Here is a 25,018-nt window from a genome sequence, read left to right on the forward strand (position 1 = left end):
CATTTTAAATCCTACCCAGTATATAGAACTTTTGCAGAGCACTATAGAAGAGTTTAAAGGCACAGGAAGATGTCCATCAGTTCCATTTTCAACCTATATGTGTACAAGAAAAGTATTTGTTCAGCTTATCAAGTTCCAATGTCACTAACTTCTTTTATTCTACCTTATTGTTTATTCTTCCATGCCAATCTAATTTTTTAAAAAGTACATTTGTTACATACTATACCATTCATTCCTACCTTGGGTGGAAGAATGTCCTATGGTGACACTTATTCTATCTCAACATGGACACTGGGATATTTCATTTTTAATGTTTTGCTTCCTGTAAATGAACTGATTCCACTGATTAAGTATAAATCTTTGTAAAACAACAGGATAACCAAGTGACATCTCTCTAACAATCCAAGTCACTATAACCTCCCCTTTGATGTTGGACTGTTACCCAGAATACAAAAGCAAGTTGTTAGTTATGTGCACTTTCTTAGGAGTTTTTATGTCATTCTTTTTTTGCCACAGGCCTCTCCATAAACTCTATCAAGTATCTGTACATCCAAGAATCTTCTTAAATTTCATAGCAGCTATCCTAAATTATCTTATTTCCACACCTAATACACCAGTAAGAGTGGGGATAGAAATAGGCTTTTGACTTTCCACTTTACAGTCAAGCAAAATTCTCTTGCTATCCTCAGTTCAACTTTATAACAAAGGAAGTTGTGAATGTAATGAGCTGTGTATCATTTACCACAGTGGTAAATGAAGTCATCACTACTGTTCAAGAAAGGCCCCAAGGCCATCCTATTATAAAGAGATCAATGATACCAAGTGCTATAACAGAAGTAAAAACAGTCCAGGAGATACCTTTGTTCTATGCCAGAGGCAGGAAGAGGGGACTGAGCTGAAATAAAACAACAAAACACATAAAATGTCTCCTTTGTGATTTTAATTGAAGCATTGCTATTCATTTTTAACTCTCTTATAAGCACCAAATTTTAATATCTAAATCCATTTTTTGGGAAAGAAATCACCATCAAGAACTTCCCTCCAGAACATAACAATGATGTTCATTCCTCCAAACATCCAAATTTAGGTCTACCAAAACCAAAATGGAAAAAAAACAAAAACAAAAAAAACCCACACAGAACTAAAAAGTAACAAAAATCACATTCTAGGGGGTCAGTGCACTTCGCAGTCTTTGCTGTACTATCTAATTGCCCTTCAGCTGACTTTTAAAAAATAACACCCTAGCTCATCAAAATATACATTTTCCATTTGCTTTTTTAAATTAAGAATAATAATTAAAAGAAGAGAAAACTTTAAGGAGTTCACAATCAATTGCCCAACTCATTTTGATGTCATGTACAGCATTCGGAGGTCAGGAAAGCTGTTTGCAGCACACATGATTAGGGGATATTCATCTTCAAGGTTTAGCTTTCTTCCAAACAGTGTAAAATACCCACCTGGACAGACAGTCAAGGAATGAAAGCAGGTAATTCAAGGAGGAACAGGCATCACTTAACATTTGTGTGTTGGTCTACAAACTGGAAGATGGATGAAAAGCTTCGTGGCTTAGAGTGCTATGATAATGAGAATGAAAGCCTTTGAACAAGGCCACTCTGCAGTGTGGGATTTCTGAAGGGGGCACTGAGGAGACAAAAGACTAAAGAAAGACACAGATGCTCTTAGGTATCACTACTCCTTACCAGGTCTCACAAAAGGTTTGGGGAATTAGTATGAGAGAAAAGGAAAGGAAAGGAGGAGGGAGTGAGAGGAAGGGAGAGACAGGGTGAGCAAGAGAAGAGAGAAGGAAAAAAGGGTACAAAGAAGGAAGAAAGGGAACCAGAGGGCAGAATCCTTTTCCCAAATGTTACCAATTGACCTCTCAAACCTTTTAAACATGTGAAAACACAACTGACTTCATAAAAATGCTTCTGTAGCAAATTAGATTTCATACCTTTACAATTATATCAAATGAATCCTAGTGTTATTTAAAACTAAAAAGAACCAATAAAAAATGCTCCTGAAGGGAACCCTGAATCAGGCTGAATGGTAGGAGAGACCGAATCTTTCCACAGGGCATGGAAGGACATGGCTGCCTCACAAACCAGAGAATCCCCCTCCTCTCATGGAGGACCTAGGGAGTTCTTGCCTCTTGCCCAGGCCTCAGTAGACTGCCTGTGCTCTGCCAGGCTCTGTCAGTACCAGCCTAACAACAGGCTGACAGCAACAATTCCTGGAATGAATCTGCCATAATTTCCCTATGTATATATATGAATACACCACAGTGAATCCCACCATCATGTACCTCCACAGAATGGGGTCCTAATTAGAATAAGATATATTCCATGCTTGTATAATTTTATCAAAATGAACTCTACTGTCATGTATAACTAAAAAGAACCAACAAAAAAAGAAAGTGACTCTTTAATCATATAACTCTTTTATCATATAAAAAGAAAAACACTGCTGTCACAGGAACCTAGGTTGAGCCACTGCAGACAAGGAAGTTGTTGACTACAGACTAAAGTCTGCCTACTTTTTAGAAGAAGGAAAGACAGTGCAAGTTTCCAAAAATAATGTTCTCATTTTGGTTCTCCTCCATGTTCTTTCCTTTGTGATTGGGACTAACTTAAGTGGAACTCACGGAGAATGCATTAACTCTGCACTCCCAGCAATTTTTCAGCTCTCAGTTTTTATTGCAAATTAGCATCAAGTGTAGAAACTAACATTAAAGTCTGATGATTTTATATGAGTAAAATGAGTGTCTCCAGGATTTTTATCTGCCACAGAGGGGGCAGCATTTTATATTAGAGCATCTCGAGCATTTCAGGTGCACAGAAGGACTGGTGGAACAGGTCACTGGTCCCAGTTCCAGCACTTCTGACTGAGCAGCTGGTCAGGGTGGGGTATGATAATCTGTATATATAATGAGTTCCCAGGTGATGCAGCAGATCTGGGATCACCTTTGAAAACCACTTCTTTAGCCAAGTGGTACCTGATTATTAAAAGCACCTGGGAAACTGTGGCACATCACACCCAAGAGTCTCTGAGAATATGGCCCAGAAATCAGTTTTTTTAAAGCTCTCAGCTAAGTTTACATACCACAGAGCTATTTATTTATTATTAGAATTTAAAATATTAAACTGGCACAGGATTGACTTGGAGGTTCTGATCTGACAACACAATATCACCGTCAAAGGATACAATTCCAAGTATGAAGGGACACAGACGATCTCCTTTGAGAATTCCACAGGACAATAGAGGTGCCCAAGTTGTTCTTCATAGAGTGACAGGGCTTCCGTCAAATTGACACAGTTCCCCTAAATCAAAGAGAGAAAAGCAAACAATGGGATTCTTGAGTCCTAGTCATTCGAATGTCTCTAATAAAAGAGAACAATTCTAGCTTGAGATAAAAGTTCATCTTTAAAAATGAGATAAGGCCTCTGTGTACTTTCACAAATTGCACCAGATTCTATTTATAGACTTATTAGCTCATTTTCCTTCTACCTCATTTACCAAGATACTTCAAATTATTAGAGTATGAAGTAATAGAAAGCAGTGAGACCAATTTCTCATTAGTGACACAGTTCACTATATCTGCACCATGCAATTTAGCAAAGATTCATACACATAACCCATTCAAAGTAAATTTTATCAATAATGGTCACCATTGTGTTGAAAATGAAGTATTAAAAAGACAATGTTCTTGCTTTCCAAATGGTTTAAACTACAACACTAAGAGTCTAAAATGTTCACAAGGAACTACATTCACAGCTCATGCTTCTTTCCCCAAAACTGTAATTGATTTTAAGGCATAAGACAACAAATGCTTATTCAGGATATATGCTAAGGATATCTGCCCCCTCAATTGCACTCTTTATCAAAAACTTCCCTTATTGTCATAACTTTTCTCCTTTTTTGGTCACCACTTTTTCAGCCTCCCTAGCAGCTAGGAATGGTCAATGAGATATAGTGGAAGTCTGCTAGGAAAACTTTTGATTCTAAACAATCAAGGAGAGAGGGAGTGATATGCTCCTTCAACTCTCTTCCAGTCTTCAACCTGGTTGTGACATTTGGGGCTGCAGCAGTCATCTTATGTCCACGAGGGAAAAAGGGTGAAGAGAATCAGTGATTCTGACCAAGGTAGAGCAGCTAAATCTGCCTAGCTCAAGAGCAGCACTTTGCAATCTTTAATATGCATATAAATCAAAGGGGATTCTGGTAAATGCAGATTTTGATTAGTTCTGGGATATGGTTTATCATCATTATAGCACAATTTTCCCATAGGTGATTTTCACTTTGAATTTAGAAAACAAGATGGATATTTAATATCATCTACTATTTTTTAACCATTGAAGTTCTTAACATTCAGAAGACCGCTGAATCTGTGTATTAACTCTACTTCTTCTTCACAAGAACTTTACTATTAATTTGCCTCAAAATAGCCAAGTACAATGTAAGGTGAAATTATATACAAATAAAGGCAGTTTATGATGTAAGAACTTCTGAGAATGGCATTTCAAAATCAACCAGCCAGCCAGCCAGTCAGCCACGGACAAGAGGTTAGAACTATTCCAAGGGCTGGCCTTGGTGGTTTTAACTTAGCACATTCGCTCAGCATGACGTCGTCATTCAGTGCCAGCCTGTTTAATAACCCATCATCTAGGGTCATGCAGTGGGATTTGGTCAAAATGCCTATTGCCAGCATATAATTTGGTTTCAACATCAAGTTCACTATGAGAGCATATAAACACCACACGTGTAATTTACGACTCATAAATAGAAAATGCTACCGGTTGTTTTTAGAACACATCACCACTGGGGAAGCTATAGAATGGAATGCCACCAAGGTGCACAGCCAAATGGTTTTCTTTGCCATATTAAAACTGACACCACAGTCTCCCTTTAGAGAGGACACATGAGAGGACCTCCTTATAGAAAATGTGGTAAGGAAATGGGAAAGCTTCAATTTATTCTTTCCCAACACTGCCAAGAACAATTTTTAAGAAGAGAAAAAAGAAACTCTCCACAAATAGAGACCTACCCCCCAAAATAACATGATACACACACTTTGCTGTCTACTTAAATAGAACATTTTTTCTTTTATTTTTAAGACACATAGGGCATGCAGAACAGAAATCAAAAATAGCAAAGAATTAATTGTCCCTTAAGGATGAGAGAAAGAGATGGGACAAGAGGTAGGAACACAACTAGGGGTTAAACCTCAATTCAGCAGCTTTGGTTCTAGAAAGTTCTCCTTGTCCCATGTTAGGTTAAGTAGGTGACAATTTGCTGTTTTACTTTATAGATTTCCATATTGTTTGTAACTTCTAAACTTAGTCAGCATATATTATTTCTATAATGTATAAAAAGAAAACCACAGAGCACATCCTTGATATGCCTTTTTAAATCAGGTTCAAAAGCAAGCAAAACTAAGTAATATAGGAAATCACAAGTAAGTCTATAAATAAAATGTAAGAATTTTTAAAATAATAATAAGGATAGATTACTTCCAAAAAGCAGCAGGTATTAGGCAGGAATATATTTATATCAAGAGTACTAGTAATTTCTAGTTTGAATTGGATGGGAGTAATCAGAAGTTTGCTATTATTTCACAGCATAATTTGCATACATGTTATATACATAGTTCTATGCATCAAATAGCCTATCATTTTAAAAAACAGGGTGTTAGAGAGAGAAGGGAGGTGTTCAAGTCCCAGGACCTTCCTCCTAGTCCCATGAGAGCAATTCCTCTCCAATTTAAATTCTGTCAGCTCCACCTGGACCACTTCAATTCCCACAATATATTCCCCAGCTTCATGGTATGCTACTAAGGTGGCCTTCAAGCAGTCAGGTGACACCAGTGACATCATAAGCTTCCAATGTGATACAAGCAGTTCTGGGCAGGAACATTTAGCTTTTGTGAATCACTATAAAACCTATACTTTCATCCCATCCTTAACCTTACATTCCAGTTCTAAGTTGCAAACTTCAGCTAACAGGGTGAGCACAGCAGTAAAGTAAGGGTATACCCAAGCATGTCACTCAGCAGTTTAAAAAAAAAATCAAGGACTGAGGTTAGGCCGAGTGACTTGCCTAACATTCATGAGGCATGAAGCCCTAGGTTCCACTCCAAGCACCACAAAAAAAAAAATAAACAAACAAACAAACAAAAACCACCTCGCTGGTAACTAAATCAATATATCCTCAATCAGACCACCCTGCTTCTTGACTTGCCTTCAGCTTCCTGAAAGGCCTGCACCCTTCATTCCATATGAATCACAGGATTTGGCAGATTACACTACTGAATTACTCCATGTTCCTCAAAATGAATAACACAAAATGGGTATCATAAAACAAGATCACTTTGTATTTCCAGCTGTAATGAACACAGAGACAGAAAATATGTTGTAATATATCTTCTGGAAAATTCTTGAAAAACAGCCCACCCCTGAGCATATAATACCTGTGATTTTTTGATACAAGTCAGTTGGCCAAGACAAATTATCAAAGCCCACCAGACCATTAATACTTATGATTGGACTGTGGTGGTAGTCTAAGTAAGGATTTCTATTAGTATCCCATACTAAGATACCAGTTCTCCATAGGAGTCAGTCTATCAGGCAAATATTTAAGACAAAGAAAACAGTCAAATTTTCTTTCCAACACCACCTGTTATCTACTACAAACTGACAGTCTCACAGGGAATCCATTTTTTTCACTCTCTTTTTTTTTCTTTTTGCCACTTTAAGACAGGTTCTCACTAAGTTGCCTCAAACCTGTGATCCTCCTGCCTCAGCCTCCCAAGTTGCAATGATTGCAGACCTTGAACTTGCAATCCCTCTTGCCTCAGTCTCCACATTAGCTGGGATTACTAATGTGTGCTACCATACCTGGCTTTTATTTGGGGGGGTTGTCTCTTTTTAGTTAAACAACTTTGACTTAAACCTGCATGAGATTTCTATTTCAGAACCATGAAAGAAAAAAAAAATGCTACAAATATGCTCTGCTTAAGAAATACCACTCATAAAAATACCCAACTTGCTGAATCTGGGTTGCTTTTATAATAAGAAGCCTTTGAGCAGCTTTCACTGAAGATATCCTATAAAACAGGGGTCAGCAAATTTCCTCTGTAAAAAGCCAGACAGAAAATATTTTAGGCTGTGCAGATCATAAGGCCATCCCCACAACTACTTCTCACTGCCACTATAGCATGAAAGCAGCCACAGACACTATGTAATGAATGGGCATGGCTGTGTGCCAAGAAAACTACAAAAGCAGCAGAAGGGCAGATTTGGCCCATAGTTTGCAGACCCCTGCTCTAAATAGAACCAAATTTAGAATGTGTTTTAAAAAATCATTTCTAAATATCAGGGGGTAAATTATCCACTTATAGGTCATTATCTGCTTTCCTCAAAGCTTTGCAACTCTTTTACCAAGTGCAAAGTCAGGATGAATCACTACATGCCTGCAGGCGTTACACACAGTGGGAAGAGGGAGAAAAAAAAAATGGTCAGAATCTGAGTCAAGGTGTTTCAGAGTTGTGTTATTCACCTCAGATCCCATAAAAAGTCCAGGGTAGGGTCTGGAGGCAGGAACCTTCTCAGGAGACTAAAGATCTCTACCTGTTACCGATGGTGAAACATTAACTTTTAAAAAAGAAATAGTATTTGATCAATGGGTACAGTTCAACTGGAGCAAGAATTCTGGTGTGCTATTGCAGAGTATGCTGACTATGGATAACAAAAATATACTATACATTTTTAAAAGCTAGAAGAATTCAGAATAAAGAAATGAGAAATGGTTGAGAAGACAAACATACTTACTGATTCAAACATTACATGTGTATATTCATGTATTGAAACATCACATGGTACCTCATTAGTAGATACAATTTTTATAGGTTTATGTCTTTTAAACAACTTAAAAATTTAATTAAAAAGCAGCACATATTACTTAACGAACAAAATACACATTTTTTTTAGTGAAATGAGTTTCTAAGATCCAAATACAATGTATTATTACTTTGTAAAGTTGTTCACATATAGAGAGTCATGTGATTAGGACTGTGGACATATGGTAGAATATGAAATACTGTTTATGATAGTGTCTATGAGTTAAACAATAAACCTCTTATGTCAGTAAAAACCAAAGTCAGGGTAGTGGGGATATTTTCCTATAAATCCAGAAGAAGTCAGACGGGAGTGCAATACTATCTAAGCTTCTGGCTCAAGGAATTTTTGTACTGGATTATCAATTAGTTGCCTTTGCTGTCACTTTCAGAATTTTATTAAGGGTTTAATAGTTTCTGTGTATATAAATAATTTATACAGATAAAGAAATATACCTTCAAACTTTCTTTGAAAATTAAAAATTCACTAGAGAATGAGAAAAACACCACAATTTGCTTCCATCTGGTGGCAGGAGCTCATACTACAGGCAAAGTTATTATTAAATGTATGTTGATCAAGAGTGTCCCAGAGGATAAGGGGAGGAGGGAAAAAAACAATCTGTGTCTCCATCTGGTGGCAGCAGCTCATATTACAGTCAAACACTAGGGTCGACAAATCAGGATAATTCTTGAGTGCTGTTGTGAACTGATTCTCCAGAGATGACAGGTCAGCAATTTAGAAACTTACTGCTTGAAAAAATATCACCCAATGATGTTGTTCTATCATTAAAATACATAAATTTTGAGAATATGCATTCAACTTTCAAAATATAAAATTCTTCCTCAGAATCTCAGGAGGAAAAAAAGAAACTTGAGTAGCCTACCTGTGTAAAATATTTCCCATCCTGTTTCAATACTTTCATTGAGAGGTCAAGAATCAATCTGAGAAACTCCCATGTGGAATCTGAATGTTAAAAAAATAAATTTTATAAGTATGAGTTTGCATGCATCAAAAACATCTATCATCAAATATTCACTCTAGTACTAAACAATACAAAAACAGAACGATCCATGAGCTTGAGACCCAATATTAGAGTTTGTTCATAAACAATAATGCACAGTCATATAGTTAGTGTCCTACATGCCCACACACATAGATGCCGAGGTCAAAATCAAATTTGTATCCACTTAGCATTGTTCTCACACCACCAATAAAGATTTGACATAGGGGGTTGAAGGTATGGATCAGTGGTGGTGTGCTTACCTAGCCCACAAGAGCCCTGGGTTCCACAGCCACACCCTGCACCCAAATAAAAAAATTCCACACAAAGGCAATTGTTGAAATCTAAAACTGTTTCAAGGGGGAATGTGTCAACATTGAGGGAGAAATGCAATGGTCATCAGATTGGGATCCCATTCTGCAAAGTCAGCAGTAAATCAAGTTTACAGAAAAAACATTAACAGAGAACACAAACCAGCAGTGATTGGGGGCATGTGGTTTGAGAAGGAGAACTGTCTCTTGTGCTGCTTAGAAAGATCACCAGTTTGTCCCATTACAGGTAAAAACACATTATTTAAATAAATTATCAAGCAATTTAATGTCTCAGTAATGTGATTATGAACCATTTCACTTAATGTTTGTTTCAAATGACTGAGTTAATTCACTTAATGGCAGAACAGGAATTAAAGCGAAATTCAAATCCAGCCATCTTTCCACCATGGGTCTCAGTTTAACTCTTTGAAAAATAAGAGAACTAGACAATCTCTAACATCCTTTCACCTTCACACAGTGCCAAGAGAAAACATTTCCATGAATAGTTATCTTGGTTAAAAACAAAACACAATCTACCTTCTTCTGGAGATGTAGAGATTGGAACAGCTGTCAAATCATTAATCACATAATCAAACTCTCTCCCTTCTTTGGCGTACCTCTTCAGTACTGGAATACAGTCTTCTATTAAAACCTTCCAGAGATAATAGGATTATACAAGTGAGCCAATACATGTGGATATAATTAAACAAAAGTTATAGCGGAAGGGGGAAAACACAAGCTGGAGCTTAGATCCACAGCACCTGCCACATAAATGAAAAAAACCTTCATTCATGTCTGTAATGGCAAAAATAAGTGTTCAGTATATGCCTCATATGCCTTCTCATTTCATCTAAACAACAATAAGAACTAGAGACAAGAAGCACAACAAGAACTATCTGAAAGCCAAGTTCATACTTTTAATACTGATCCAGATTGTCTCTCCTAACACTATCTGATTTTTCTTCTAGTGTTTTATTTTATACTAAGCACTGAATGACTTCAAGGCTTATTGATTTTTGCATCTTAAACTATTAACCTATGGTTTCTGAAATACTGAGTATTGCTGATAATAAAGTCATGTCATAAACACCAACTTCCACCACAGAGGAGTCATCAAGCATGGTGAATAGCAGTTAAGGGTTGAAATTCTCAGACAGATCCTTTATAGTAAATATAGTAGATACCCCCTTACATGCAGTTTCACTAGCCGTGGTTTTAATTACCCTTGGCCAACCTTAGGCTGAATGTATTAAATGGAAAGTTCCAGAAATAAACTATTTAAGTTTTAAATTGTGTGCTGTTCTGCTAGTACGATGAAATCTTGCATCACCCTGTCTAGGACATAAGTCATGCATTTTTCCAGAGTATTCATACTGCATATATACATATATATTACTACCAGTCATTTAATAGCCACTTAGTAGTCACCTCAGTTATTAGACTATTGTAGTATCACAGAGCTTGTGTTAAAGTTACCCTTATTTTACTTAATACTGACCCCAAAGCACAAAAGTAGTAGTGCTGGAATTTTATTACAGTATGTTATTATTGCTGTTCTGCTTATTAATAATAGCTATTATTAATCTTATTATACATAGCTTATAAATTCAACCTTATCATAAGTATGTATAGACATGGTATATGTAGAGATCGGTACTACCTACAGTTTCAAGCATCTACTAGGGGTCTGGGATCATATTCCTCCAGAATAAGAGAGGACTACTTTATAGGAAATAAGTTTTGAGTTTGCCTCATCTTTGAAACAATGAAGCTATATGCTGAGGTCACATCTGGCTCTAAGCAAAATCCTGAATGAGACAGGAGTTATTCTCCTCATCTGTTATCTTTCCAACTACAAAAAAAAAAATCACATGTAACAAGTCAGAAATCAAAAGTCTGCCACAATTCCCTATGATTACATCCAATAGTTTTTATCAGTCATAATTGTTGTTGTTTTTTTTTTTTTTTTTTTTGGTGCTGGGGATTGAACCCAGGGCCTTGTGCACGCGAGGCAAGCACTCTACCAACTAAGCTATATCCCCAGCCCCAGTCAGAATTTTTAAAAGAATTTTACTGTCCTATTGTTTTATAACTTGCTTCACTTAATGCATCAGACTAGTACAAGTAGGCAAAGATAAAGTACTAACACCTCATCTGCCTATAATCTACATATTAATCTCATTTGATTTGTTCATAATTTTCCCACATACTCATATAGATTCTTATAAATACACACACCTAAACTCACAAATGTGTCCTCTTTTGTAAACCTTGGATCACATACATCATTCTCAACTTGGACATTTTTTCTCTAACATTGTTTTTATATTATAATTATAAATTATATTTCTATATAATGATTATATTTTTAAGATTATGCTGTTTCACTAAAAATGTTCTACTCTTGTGATCACCAAGCCTTGGCCTCTATGAACACGATAAACTTCCTTCTCCTAATGCCTTTCTCTGTGAACTGGGCACTCAAATGCTGGGTCAATAAGGTGATCAGTCATGTGTGTTTTAAATTTTTAGTTTTGGAAACAATTCATGTTCCAACCAATAACGCCTGAAAGCCACAATTTCCTTGTACTTGCATCCTCCCTAGCATGGAATACTGTCCTAAATTTTGCCAAGCCCCTTGCTAATATTTTCAAATGAACTTCCCAGATTGTCAACAGGGATGAGTGTCATGCAGTATTTTTTAAGGTTAATTTGACTTTCCTCTTCTGAAAAGTATTATTTCATATCCTTTATACTTTTTAAATTTAGCTAACTTCATTTTTAAATTTTAAGTGGTACAGACTCTTTTTGTTAGTCATGGGATCAACACCCTAACATATTTGTTACCAGTACTTTTCTAGTCTTTTAGGTTGGTAATGCCAACAAAACAGCAACAGTTTCTGCATGTCTTCTCTTTCTTAAAATGTTTCAAATTCTAAATTTTCAGAAAGGCATTGATTTTTATATCTATAGTTAACCTACTAAAATTCCTCTTTCCATGGTTTCTAGGGTTACTTCACTTTGTTCTCATGCAGATGGATGGCTTATTAAATCAACTAAACCTCCTTTTCCCAAGTGAACTGAAACAAATCTTGGGTCATGTACTATAGTTCACATACTAGCACTATGTGTAGGAATACACACCCAGACATGCAAGTTCCTGTGACATTCCTCTCAACTATATGTCTAATTCTATATCATATTTCCTATTTGAATACCATCCTTACAGTAAATTAACAATATAGGACAAGTCTACCTTCACTATGATTATTTTCCAAAGTCTTCTTGGCTATTCTGAGATATTTATCTTCAAAAATGAACTTTGAAATCAGTAGGTCTAACTCTAAATCTCTTCCTTGGAATAACTTACAATTACAAAAAACAAAAACAAAAAAACAGGCATTTTCAGTCATTTCCATGCAGGAAATATAGTATGCCTCTCCTCCCCACATTCAGACCTTATGTGATATCTTTCAATAAGATCTCAACATAATTCAGATCAGTCTCAGAACACCATTCTTGTCTAGTTTTTTCCTAGATATTTAACAGGTGATTATTACTTTGAATAGGATTTCCTGCCCACTCACCCCTCCCTCTTCTTTTCAAACTATTCAGCATTTTAGCAGGGAAAAAATTTTTAGTCTGCCCCTATCTATCACTTTACCAAATTCTCATGAATCCAACTGATTTTCTATGTTTCCCAGATTTTTTTCAACATTCTTATCACCTGCAATTTTTTTATAGTTTTCATCTCCCTACCTAACTATATTAACTGCCTCAAAAACAACATTGAACACAAATAATAAGCATCCTCATTTTGTTCCTAGTTTTCAGGGGAAATGGCTTTTGTCACTTACTATATTTTATATTTTGTCATTTACTATAATTTTACTGTTAAGTTTCTGATAATTAGTTTCTATTATGCTTTTATGGTTCCCTCTAGTGCAATTTCATTTTACCTAAAGAATTTTTATGAAGAATGACTGCTAGTTGGGCATGGTGGTACATGCCTATAATTCCAGCAGCTCGGCTCAGGATGATGAGGCAGGAAGATCATGAGTTCAAAGCCAGCCTCAGCAAAAGTGAGGCATTAAGCAGATTAGTGAGATGCTGTCTCTAAATAAAACACAAAATAGAGCTGGCGATGTGGCTCAGTAGTTGTGTGCCCCTGAGTTCAATCCCCAGTACTACCACCCCACCACCAAAAAAAAAAAAAGAAAAATGACTGCTAGGCTAGGTTTGTAGTTCAGTGGTAGAGCACTTGCCTAGCATGTGTGAGGCACTGGGTTTGATCCCCAGCACTACATAAAAATAAATAAATAAATAGATAGATAAATAAATCAAGGTATTGTGTCCATCTACAACTAAAAAAATGTTTTAAGTGACAGCTAAATATTCTCAAATTCTTGTTCTTTCTTATTATTCAGTTCTTTGTTCATATAATGAATTATGTTAACAGTATTTCTTAAAATTCACATCTTTACATTTACAAAATCCTATTTAGGTAAACATAGTATTCTTAAATAAGTTGGTAGATTTTACTATTTTACTTGGAAAACTTGTTTGTGTGTGTGTGTGTATAAATATATAATCAGTCTTTAGTTTTCCTGGTGTACTACCTGTATTTTGGTATTAAGGTTATTCTATAGTTATAAATCCAGGAGGGCTTTGGAATGTTTGCTATTTTCTAAACGAATGTTAAATAGCTGCAAAGACCTAGTTTATTTTCAGTGGTAGTATTTTAATGACAAGGGACTTGCATGCCCTTGAAGGAAGGTGGTCAGGTAGGTCTTTCTTCCCCCACAATAAAGGCCATCCACTCAGTCCCCCAAGCCCATTCCTTTAGAGTTTCAGGAGAACTCAGCCACAGAAGAATTTTCCAGGCTCCCCCTGGTGGTGCTGTTCCAGAAGAGAGGAGGATAAGGATGCACTCCAGCATCAACTCCCTCCAATGATGCTTTAATGGAATGAGACAAACATCATTACCCTATGTACATGTATGATTACATAGTGTGACTCTACTTCGTGTACAACCAGAGAAAAAGTTGTACCCCATTTGTGTAAATGAATCAAAAAATAATATTTAAAAAAGTTAAAAAAATAAAAATAAAAGCAAACTGTGATTTGATACTGAATTCCTTTAACTGGTGACTTCGACAATATTCATTCACTTATTCTTTCATAATTTGTTTTTATTAGTGCATTATAGTTTCACATAATTGTGGTGTTCATTTTGACATATTCACAAATGTATAACATATTTTGCTCCATTTCAATCCTCATTAAGACACCCTTCCCTTCCCACCTCCCTCCCTGGATCCACTTCTATACTCTATTGATCTTCCTTATACTTATTTATTTGTTAATTGGCACATTATAGTTATACATAAAAGTGGAATTCATTGTGATATATTCACATATTCTTATATTATAATTTGGTCAATACATATTTATTGAACACCAAAAAACAAACAAAAACCCAGTCAACAACTCAACAGCTTGGGTTTGTGCTTATGGTCTTAATCCATGTAAGAAAGCCATATAAGAAGGTAGGGAGAAATGCAGAGACGCATACCTGTAATCCCAGCAGCTTGGGAGGCTGAAGCAGGAGGATCATTAGTTCAAAGCCAGCCTCAGCAACTTACTGAGGTCCTAAGCAACTCAGTGAGACCCTGTCTCTAAATAAAATACAAAAAAGGGCTGGGGATGTGGTTCAGTGGTTGAGTGTCCCTGGGTTCCATCCCTGGTGCCAAAAAAAAAAGGTAGGGAGATAGGAGTCTGTGCCACACTCCTCTAAAATTACCCTATAACCCTGAAGCAATTCCCTTTAAATTCTCTAAGTTTCACTTTCATTTCATGTAATTGAAATAGTACCCACCAGTGTGAGAGTTAAATACCATGGGCAGAGGGTCTGGTTCATTGTTTGAAAATAGTGGTAACTTTAAACTCATGAAACAATTTGGTCAACACACTCTCAATAACCTAATATATCCTCCCACAACAGAGGGGACTGAACCCAGTACTGCATGCGTGTTAGGCAAGTACACCGCAAGTGTTCTACAGCTGAGCTAAATCCCACTGCTTTTTTAAAATTTTATTTTGAGACAGGGTCTTGCTTGGTTGTCCAGGCTAGCCTTGAACTTGCAATCCTCCTGCCTCAGCCTCAGAAGTAGCTGGGATTACCACCACACCTGCCCTCCCCCACCGTTAAGCTTTTATATAGTAAAGTTAAATTTATGTCTTTCTCCCCTACTGCCCACAAAACTATCACAACTGTATTTTAAGGTGCACAGAATTCCTCTCTCAACTTAAAAGATTAACATACATATACCATGAAATCAAATTTAGATGCACATACATTAGGGAAGGAGGTGTTAAGATAATTTACATATTAAAACATCAAAATTTCTGAAGAAACACATTAAAGATTCTGTTAAAATATGTATTTGCTTGGATGCCTTGCCCTAACAAGCCTGTAGGCATTGGTACAAAACATATGCATCTCCAAAATACAACACAAAACATATACTACACATCACAATGATGGGTCAACTTTCAAGCACAGTAGAATTCAGGACAGAAATGAATTACTTATTAACAAGAAGAAACTGTTCCTATCTCGTGCATTTTAATCATCTATATCAACCAACTAAATATACCTGAATTCCTACTGAAAGACCAAAACTCAAGGAAATGATTCAGGATAAAACAAAAAGTGATGGTTGCCAAGACAAGGTTCATGACATCTTTTCTACAAGAACTAATGTAGGTTGGGGGCATTGCTCAGTGATAGAGTGTGTGCCTGAATGTGATCCCCAGCACTGAAAAAAAAAAGTTATGTGATTCAATTCAAAATGATTCAAACCTGGAGTTGGAGGTTTCTTTCTCATTATCTGTACATATCTACCCTAAATATAACTGTACATTGAACTCACATAAAGAATCAATCTATCTTCCTAACCAATTATACTAAAAGCTGTTTTAAGACACAATTCCAATCAACAACTCATATCAGTTGTCCTAAAATATATTACCAGGAAAACATAATTACCTGATAGCAGTCTCCTTTAAGATTGTCTAAGACGTCACCACATGTTTTTCGCATATATTTCTTACATCCATCAATCACCATTTGGTCAATGTCCGAAACAGGTTAAGGAGAATTTGAATGTATCAAAGAATTCTGAAATAGTAACACTATTTTTAAAGAAGGTCAAGACAAACATGATGGGGTTTTTGTTGTTGTTGTTGTTGTTTTATTTTGTCTTGTTTGGTACTGGGGATTGAACCCAGGGGTGCTTTACCACTGAGCCACAACCCCAGCCCTTAGCTAGCTAAGTTGCTTAGGGACTCACTAAGTTGCTGAGGTTGGCCTTGAACTTGAAATCCTTCTGACTCAGCCTCCTGAGTCACTGGGATTATAGGCATGTGTCACTGATCCCAAAAAACAAAGGTTTTATAGTACTAATTTGAGTATCATGAGCTAAAGAAGTTGATGACATAATGATTTTATTTTCACACTAAGAATACTAAAAAGGAAATGAATTTTCTCTTTTATCTTTTCTAAAATTTTTGTTAGTAATACTGGAGAATTGAACCAAGGGCCTCATGTATACCAGGCAAGCACTCTACCACTGAGTCACATCCCCAGCCCCCTGAATTTTCTTTTCTTCTCATGAAATGGCTTAAAGAAGCCATTTTGGTAACTCTAAGCAGCAGACAGGATACCAAAGCCATTTGCTCTTTAATCCTCAACTATGTTATCTCCGCTTCTTTGTTGGTAGCCACATAAAAGGCTAGTAGTACTAAATTGAAACATTTGTTCAAGGCAGTCTGTGTAACATATCTGCCTTTAGTCTGTGGTAATACTGAGTCTTAAAACACAAAAAGAAGGACAGAAAAAAAAAGAAGCCCAGGGAACTTGTTCTTTTATACAACAAAGGATATCTCTACCATAGTGACCATCTTTGGTTTCAGTTTGACTATTTCACATAATATACCCCCATCTCCACCTCCCAGAATCAGCACATCTTTGCCAGTGTAATCTTCTTTGCCACTGCCCATGATAGCCCGGGTATACGCCAGATCACTCTCCGCCAAATCTAGGGAGGAGAAACAAAAAGCCAAATGGAGACTACACAAATGCACAACCTCCTCATTGCATCATCCTAGAAAGTGCTGAATCTATCCTATAATGTACATTTTTCAATCTTTGAAAACTGTCAGTAGCATATAGTTTTGTTTTTTTAGATTGAGGACTTTTCATCAATCGTTTGTCTCACACTGCTGTCTTTTAAGATGTCCATTTACAACATATTAACCTGCAGATTGCCTGGATTTTTGTGTAAACTTTGTCTTGACATTGCTTTTTTCTTGCGATGAGTGGTTGGATTATATTTCAAAAGAAAGTGTGATTGGTTATTTAAAAATACTTTTTAGGGAAAAATCCAAACCTTAAGTAGTATTTCATCTGACACCTAACATAAATGGACAGTAGTCAGTGGAAAGAAAATCCAGTCTTAGGAATGTGCTTATATGCTGAATAATTAAAGCAATGACATCTTTAGAGATGAAATGATATGATGTCTGGAAGCTGTTTCAAAATAATATAACATGGATGAGGTGCATGCACTGGGACTTAGGTGAAACAAGACTGGCCAAGAGTTGATAATTACTGATGTTTGATGATGAGTACATGCAGGTTTATAATACTACTTAAAGTAAAATAATGTCGAGACAAAGTTTACATGAAAATTCAGGCAATCTACAGGTTAATAGGTTGTAAATGTGTGTCTTAAAAGATAGCAGTGTCAGAGACAAACTTGGACAAATCCATAACTGTGGTATTTGTCAGGAAACACTATCATCCAACCTTTCATGACCTTATAATTCATCAAGGCAGGGGTAGAATACTTACTAACATCCCCACTAAGGATAAGAATATTTCCAAACTGCTTTGAGTGTAGAATTTTAATATTCTGATAAGGAGAGTCTTCATCATACACCACTTCATCTATGTCGTACTCAACCAGGCGTCCATCAGCAGTAGGCCAATATCTGTCAATGGCCCCTCCTCGAACTATGGGTGGTAATCTGGAAAAAAGGGAAACAAATGAGTTTTTCTAGAATGCTGCCTTACAAGGGGATGTGGGATGAAGAGTGCACAAAAGAAAGCCATGTGCCACAGGTAGATTCCTTAAAAGAATAAAAACAAATTCAAAGGTTGGGCATCTATCTTTATACATTCACAACCACATATCAACATCTATTACACTTAAGTTTACTTTTTCACAAACCTTTCTGACATGCTTTACATTTTTCCTAATAAACAGCTGACAGAGAAAATGGTCACTGGTAGGGGGGTGGGGGGAGGCAAGAATGGAGGAAGGATGGATTGCATAGAGGAAAAAGAGGGGTGGGGAAGTGGTGGGGAGGAAGGAAAAATAACAGAATGAGACAAACATCATTACCCTATGTACATGTATGATTACACAAGTGGTATGACTCTACTTCATATACAACCAGAGAAACAACAGTTGTACCCCATTTGTGTATAATGAATCAAAATAAAATAACAGGTATTATACATCATCCCCATATACTTTTGCTTAAGACCTTCTACACAGCCACACGGTCATTATCATTGTCACGTGGATGCAATATCATTATCTAGTACAGAATTCATCTTCAAGATTCCCTAAATGTTCCAATTATGTCCTTTATAGTGGTTCTGCTTTTGAAAGAAGGTTTACAACTGCATTTTTCTTTTTTTTTCTTTTTTTAACCCTTATTTTACTTAGAGTATTCTTTTTTTATTCTGGTATGTTTCATGACCTCTCTGCAAAGTCCAGATCAGGTGTTCTGCAGAAAAATCCATTCTGTGGATTTGCCTGGTCTTTTCATGATCAGTCAGGTTGACATATTACACAGGCATCTCATCAGAAGCACAAGAGGTGTTCCTGTCCTACTACTGGCAATGCAAAGTGGGTAGATATTTGTTACAGTGATACTTGCTAGATCTCTCATTTGCAAAGGTCCCTTTTCATCCATAGAAGTTACTAAACAGACTGTAGTGAGGCCTCTGAAGCTGGATGACTGTCCTGACATGCCAGTAAACCTTTACCAGTGGCTGTGGTATCTACAAGATTCTTACATGAACCAATTATCATTGGAATGGCTACAAAATAATGAGTTTCTTGGTCCATGGTTTTATAAATACTCAGTGGTTTTGTTAGAGTGAATATACTACAAAATACCAGTAGAGGGCACTAAATGCCAGGAGAAAAGAGACCTGGTAAGGGGGCTTGACAAATCTAACCCAAACACAAAATGATAACACATTGCACATACAACACAAGAGCACACAAGTTGTGTTCTCAAACATAGTAGTGTTCAAAAGTAAAATGACATGAAGTATAGTCATAGATGCCCACAACCCTGGAACATACTACCTCTGCCTTACTGCTGTGACTCTTCCCACTCCCCAATCACCTGCTTCTAAGAGTACAGTTTGAGCCTGTTACAAGTTAACAAGGTTTTCTCTGAAAAAAATACTAACATCATAAAGAGCACAAAGACTGACAAAGCAAATTTCCATAAGCTCTCATTTAATCCTAACAACTCCAGATTTAACCACTTCATCTTTCCAGTGAACCAAATTCAGCTTTCAAAATGTTAGGCAGACCAGAGAGGTTTTTCATGTAAAAAGTGAAGCCCCAATCAGGACAGGCCCCTGAGAACAGGCAAAGAGGAGTCAGCGGAAGCTTCTTCCACCCAACAGATGATGGGGTATACTGTGAGGTGGCACTGAATGAAGATGGAAAAGTCACAGCTTTCAGGGAAGAATCCTACCCACTGGTTGACAGCCAGCCAGCTATAGGCAATACTGAACTAGGCACAAACCCACTGAAAATAAACAGTGCCGATTCTCAATTATGTCAATAGTGCCTTGGGTTAAGTTGAACAGCTCTCTTCTCCATTGTAACACAATGGTTTTTAAAGTCAAGCAAAAAAGCAACAAGGATCTCTAACTAGATGTGGAAGTCATTACCTGAAAGTACTCAACCCAGCATAAAGTGCATCGTCCTGTAATAGGCTACCAGAAGATGCCATTGTAGAAAACTCATTTCAACCTTCTCTGCTGAAAATTAAAAATGAACTGTAGAAAGTCAAATAGAATACATCCTGGGTCTCAAGTGTGCTGTGTAAATTGCAAGCATTTTTTTAAAAAATGAAATGGCTGGGGATGAAGCTCAGTTACAGAGGATTTGCTCAGCATATGCAAAGCCCTGGTTCAATCCCAAGCACTGGGGGGAAATAAATAACATGTGAGTTTGTTTTCTTGCTCCTTTTCATTTGAAAACAGAATACAGAAATAAATGTTCAAATAAATCCTATGTTGCTCCTTAGTCAAAAATTCATATTTAATTCATCAGCCAAAGGGGAACAGTAACTTAATTTCAGATAATGTCACAGAGATATCTGTTCATGATTTCATCACTAACAATGTCATACCCCAGACAAAAAAGTAAAACAATCCTTGTCCTTTTGGGGTCAATAACAAAGGGCCTACAAAAAGGTATTCCCAAGTTATTGCTCTTTTGTCCCTTATTTTATAAAAAGAAGATATAAAAACTGTGATAAGCAAAAATACGGTTTGCATTTTGAAACAAAGATCTAAAGCTTGGTTCCAGTCCCACTTAGAAAATTCCTATACCTAAAAAACAATAGAAACAGATTTCTCATGAATGCTGAAGCACAGAAATGCATTCCATTTACTCACTCCTAGAAGTAACCCTGATAAAGATCAGAGTGTATTCTGATGTGGGCCAACTCATTTTTCCACACAATGAGAACCTGTTCAATTCAATGGATGCAGATAAGCAAAACTGTTCCAGAAGGAAAAGATGACATGTCCAGAAAGTGGTGAGGTGTAGACATGTTTTTAAGAATGAAGAAGGGGCTGCCTTTTGGCTGCTCTTGGGATTCCAGTGTTCTTGTCCCCATCCAAATCATACCCACTGCTCTCATCTTCCCTGGCTCTTTTGGCAAAGGCTGTGCCCATGAGCTCTACTCAGATGTGTACAGTGTCCCCATGCCCTCCCCTAGCATAACTCCCACACCTTCAAGTACTGAGGCCCAGATAGAGAAGAATCTGAATAGTTCACTGCAGGTGAGGACCCTGTGTCTAGAAGAGAGGTGTTGGGGGAGGGCAGGAATCCCCATTTCAGCCATTGTGATGAGGTATATAAAAGAGTTCCTATCCAGAACCAACATGTGCAAAGGTCTGTAGGTACTACTAAGTTGGCAGCATTGGGGAAACCCAGGATTGCCTGTGTCTGCAGGGAACACAAATGAGGTGAAGGCTCTGCTGGAATGGCAATCTGTGTAGCTAAAAGTCATTGAAGATGGTGCCGTGAGGGAGGATTAGTTATAGGATCAGTCTGCCCAGTGTTAAAGTAAAGAGAACAGGGAATGAAAACAGGGAGACCAATGAGGAAGCCATTGGTTCAATTCTTGTGGAAAAAGGCCTATAATGATGCAAACTTTATATGAAAAAAAGATTAAAATTATGACAACCTCCCTTTATTCACAGAAATGAACGCCTGGTAGAAGGAAAAAAAAAAAAGGATGAGGAAGGCCATCTGCAGAAGACCCCAAACAGCACTGATGATAACAAGGACCCTTAATGAGGAAGGGATCAAGCTGGTCCTGGGTTTCTCCAGTCTGAGGGATGATCCAGTGGACATTCTGGCGTAGGGCTCATGCACCCAGAGGCCTGTGATCCCACCAGGTGTGAATTACTGTCCCTCCTCTGTCTTCTATGAGGTATTCCTGGACATGGCAATGAGAAGGCCCCTAGTGGCAAAGGCAGGTATTATATAATGTGAACATTCCATGGCTGAACCTGCTTGGGACACATCATTGGACCACCACTGAGCCACGGGCTATAGTCAGGCTTTCCTGAATGAAAGGAAAAGAAGTAAAAGTAACTTTGACTTACTGTGAATCTCAGGTGAGAACCTGGCCTCATCCTGGATGACAAATAGCCAGAATCAGAAACGGGGGAGTTGATTTTCTGAAACCTATAGAGTAATTATTACATTCAGAAGTAAACTGCCTTCAGATTATTTATTCTTGACCCTAGGTGAACTATAAGTGGAAAGTGGACCATAGGGGTGGCAGCAGAAAGGATATGTGATTAGATATCGGACAAATCTGAAAAATAGAGCTGATAGGATTTCCTGCTGCATCAGCTAGAACTGTAAAGAAAAGTAGGCAGTGAATGTTCATCCTACGGTTTTTGCCTGAAAGTCTGAAAGAATGGTGCTGGGGAAGTCAGCACAAGGAACAGGTCTCAAAAAGAAGATCATGGGCTAGATTTTGGATATGCCAATTCAAAGATTTCACAAGATAGAGACATTACATGGGTTGGTAGACCCAAGTTCCAGAGGTTAAATAAGGAAGGTGGCTAGTATGGAGCTTTCATAGTGTTAGAAGATATGGATAAGACCAGGACTTGGTCTATGGATCAGACTGAAGAGGAAGGATCTTAATTTATTGTTTCAGAAGGGCTCTGTGCTAAGGAAGACAAGTCTGAGACTTGGAGGGCACACTATGGGGAACTAGGAGGACATCATTACTACTCCCTCCAGATAGGTGCAGATCTACAGTAACAAGAATTTTTGGTCTGTGTATGTAGAAAGAGGTCTGAGTGGAGGAGTAAGGAGATGGCCTGGAATGGAAGTGTAAGGCATTAGACACTCTACCCTGCAGGTTCAGTAGACCCCCAGGGTCACTCTGTGGAAGATGGGAAAGTTCAGCTGGGTTAGTGGAATATTTGGTCCAGACCTAGGCATGGCTTTCTCACATCCTCTATCCCTCAGAATATTATGTAACAGGCAGGCCTGGTTGCTGAAAAGACCAGTAAATGACCTGTCCACTCAGCATCTTCCTATAACTCATTAACTTATGAATGTATAAAACACTTATTAATTTAAACACTAACTAACCTGGACTGGGGATGTAGCTCAGTGGGACAGCACTTGCCTAGCAGGCATGAGGCCCTGGGTTACATCCCCAGCACCATCACAAAAAGAAAAAGAATGGAGAAGGGGATGCAACATAATCAAGGGCCCCTAAATTGAACTTGGGTGGGGTTAAAAAGAAAGTCTGAGTACTCACATAAGTTTCAAAAAGTGGTCAAGTTTCACACCCAGTCTGTTCTTTTCACTTAGGTTCCTGTTTCCCTTTCTACCTACTGGAGGTTAAATAATTACCTAGTTATCTTCCATCTGCCCTGGAGCTTTCCTATGGGCTGATCAAACTGAAAAGGGTGAGTCATTATGTACTCAAAACATCCTAGCCCTTGCCAATAAGGATTCCCTCTTCTGGAAAATGCTATGAACTGGTAAAACCAGTATTCTGATTGTTCCCATCAATGATGGAGTGACCTTGATAAAGTCCCTCCTTGTATGTCTCCACATCTATGAAATTGACTTTATGAGTAAGGCAGAGGCCTTCCATGACTTGTGGCCTGAGGAGGAACCACCAAGGTAAGGCAAGAACAACTTGCTGAGAATCAGATGCTGAGTATTCAAAGCACTAATTCCCACCACCTACCAGACCCTATCCCTTCCAACAAATATCAAAATTGCTATGTCTATCAAAAAGTTCCTTGCTTTTTCCGCCATCTTGGAGCCTGTGGAGGCCTGCTGAGAACAGGACTTCTAGAAGGCAAATATGTCTGGAAGGCTGTGGTGCAAAGCCATTTTTGCTGGCTATAAGCGGGGTCTCCGGAACCAAAGGGAGCACACAGCTCTTCTAAAAATTGAAGGTGTTTATGCCAGAGATGAAACTGAATTCTACTTGGGCAAGAGATGTGCTTATGTGTATAAAGCAAAAAATAACACAGTGACTCCTGGTGGCAAACCAAACAAAACCAGAGTAATCTGGGGAAAGGTAACCCGAGCCCATGGAAACAGTGGCATGGTTCGGGCCAAATTCCGAAGCAACCTTCCTGCTAAGGCCATTGGAAACAGAATCCGTGTGATGCTGTACCCCTCAAGAATTTAAACTAATAGAAAATAAAAATGGATTTGTGCTCTTGTAAAAAAAAAAAAAAAAAAAAAAAGTTCCTTAAAATCAGGCACCAATAGCAGACACTTCAGAGCTGATCAACAAAACTTTCTTTAAAGAGGAAAATGTTCTGTATCTGTGTTGTCCAATGTGGTAACCACATGCTACTTGTATGATGATAATGCAACTGAGGAACTGAATTGTTTATTTAACTTTAAATCACCACATGTAGGGTTGGGAGCATAGTTCAATGGTAGAACACCTGCTGGCAAGTCAGAGATCCTGAGTTTGATCCCCAGCATGGAAAAAAAGTTTGGTTAGCTACCTGTCTAGACAGGGAAAGCTTCAATTTTTTTCATCACTATTTGACAACAGTATACCTGAGGTAGCTGTGGTGGATGGCCTCTCAATTCTTAATACCTTGGAAAGTTTCCTAACTTGAAAGCTTCCAAGTAAATTTTTCATCACTCCATCCTATCAGAAGCGTCTTAAACTTCTTAATTCTACTCTGGACTCCAGAACCCTGAGCAGAGACATGTCCTTTTCTCTTTGGGGGGTTCTAGCTCCCCTTTCACTAAGGTGACAGCCCTACCTGAGTTTCTGCTTTATACAGTTCCTAGCTTTTAGTTTTACTGTATGCACCAAAACCACCCAACATCACTTTGTTTATTTTCATACATGTTGTCCTATTTCAGTGTGAGGGGCCCAGGAGCTCAATTCATAGTGCTGCCAGAAGTCAG

The 25,018-nt window shown here is 37.6% G+C and overlaps 2 protein-coding genes across 3 annotated transcripts in view; one reads left to right on the plus strand and one right to left on the minus strand.

Moving 5' to 3' along the window:
* Positions 1 to 925: 925 nt before the first annotated feature.
* Sms (spermine synthase) overlaps positions 926 to 25,018 on the minus strand; it is a 54,002-nt gene continuing 29,909 nt past the window's right edge. For both annotated transcript variants that reach the window (XM_047536368.1, XM_047536369.1), the window contains exons 5-11: positions 18,118 to 18,293; positions 17,148 to 17,302; positions 16,252 to 16,341; positions 9,738 to 9,852; positions 8,773 to 8,852; positions 3,202 to 3,317; positions 926 to 1,457 (exon numbers count right to left, since the gene is read on the minus strand). In XM_047536368.1, coding sequence (XP_047392324.1) covers positions 1,418 to 1,457; positions 3,202 to 3,317; positions 8,773 to 8,852; positions 9,738 to 9,852; positions 16,252 to 16,341; positions 17,148 to 17,302; positions 18,118 to 18,293 — 772 coding nt within the window. In that variant the 3' untranslated portion in view covers positions 926 to 1,417. The remainder of the gene's footprint in view (positions 1,458 to 3,201; positions 3,318 to 8,772; positions 8,853 to 9,737; positions 9,853 to 16,251; positions 16,342 to 17,147; positions 17,303 to 18,117; positions 18,294 to 25,018) is intronic.
* LOC124972136 (60S ribosomal protein L35a-like) lies at positions 23,889 to 24,303 on the plus strand. Its single transcript, XM_047536371.1, has one exon. The coding sequence runs from the start codon at positions 23,943 to 23,945 to the stop codon at positions 24,273 to 24,275; it is 333 nt and encodes a 110-aa protein (XP_047392327.1). The 5' UTR covers positions 23,889 to 23,942; the 3' UTR covers positions 24,276 to 24,303.

This window comes from Sciurus carolinensis, chromosome X (assembly GCF_902686445.1).
Source record: "Sciurus carolinensis chromosome X, mSciCar1.2, whole genome shotgun sequence".
Classification (NCBI taxonomy): domain Eukaryota; kingdom Metazoa; phylum Chordata; class Mammalia; order Rodentia; family Sciuridae; genus Sciurus; species Sciurus carolinensis.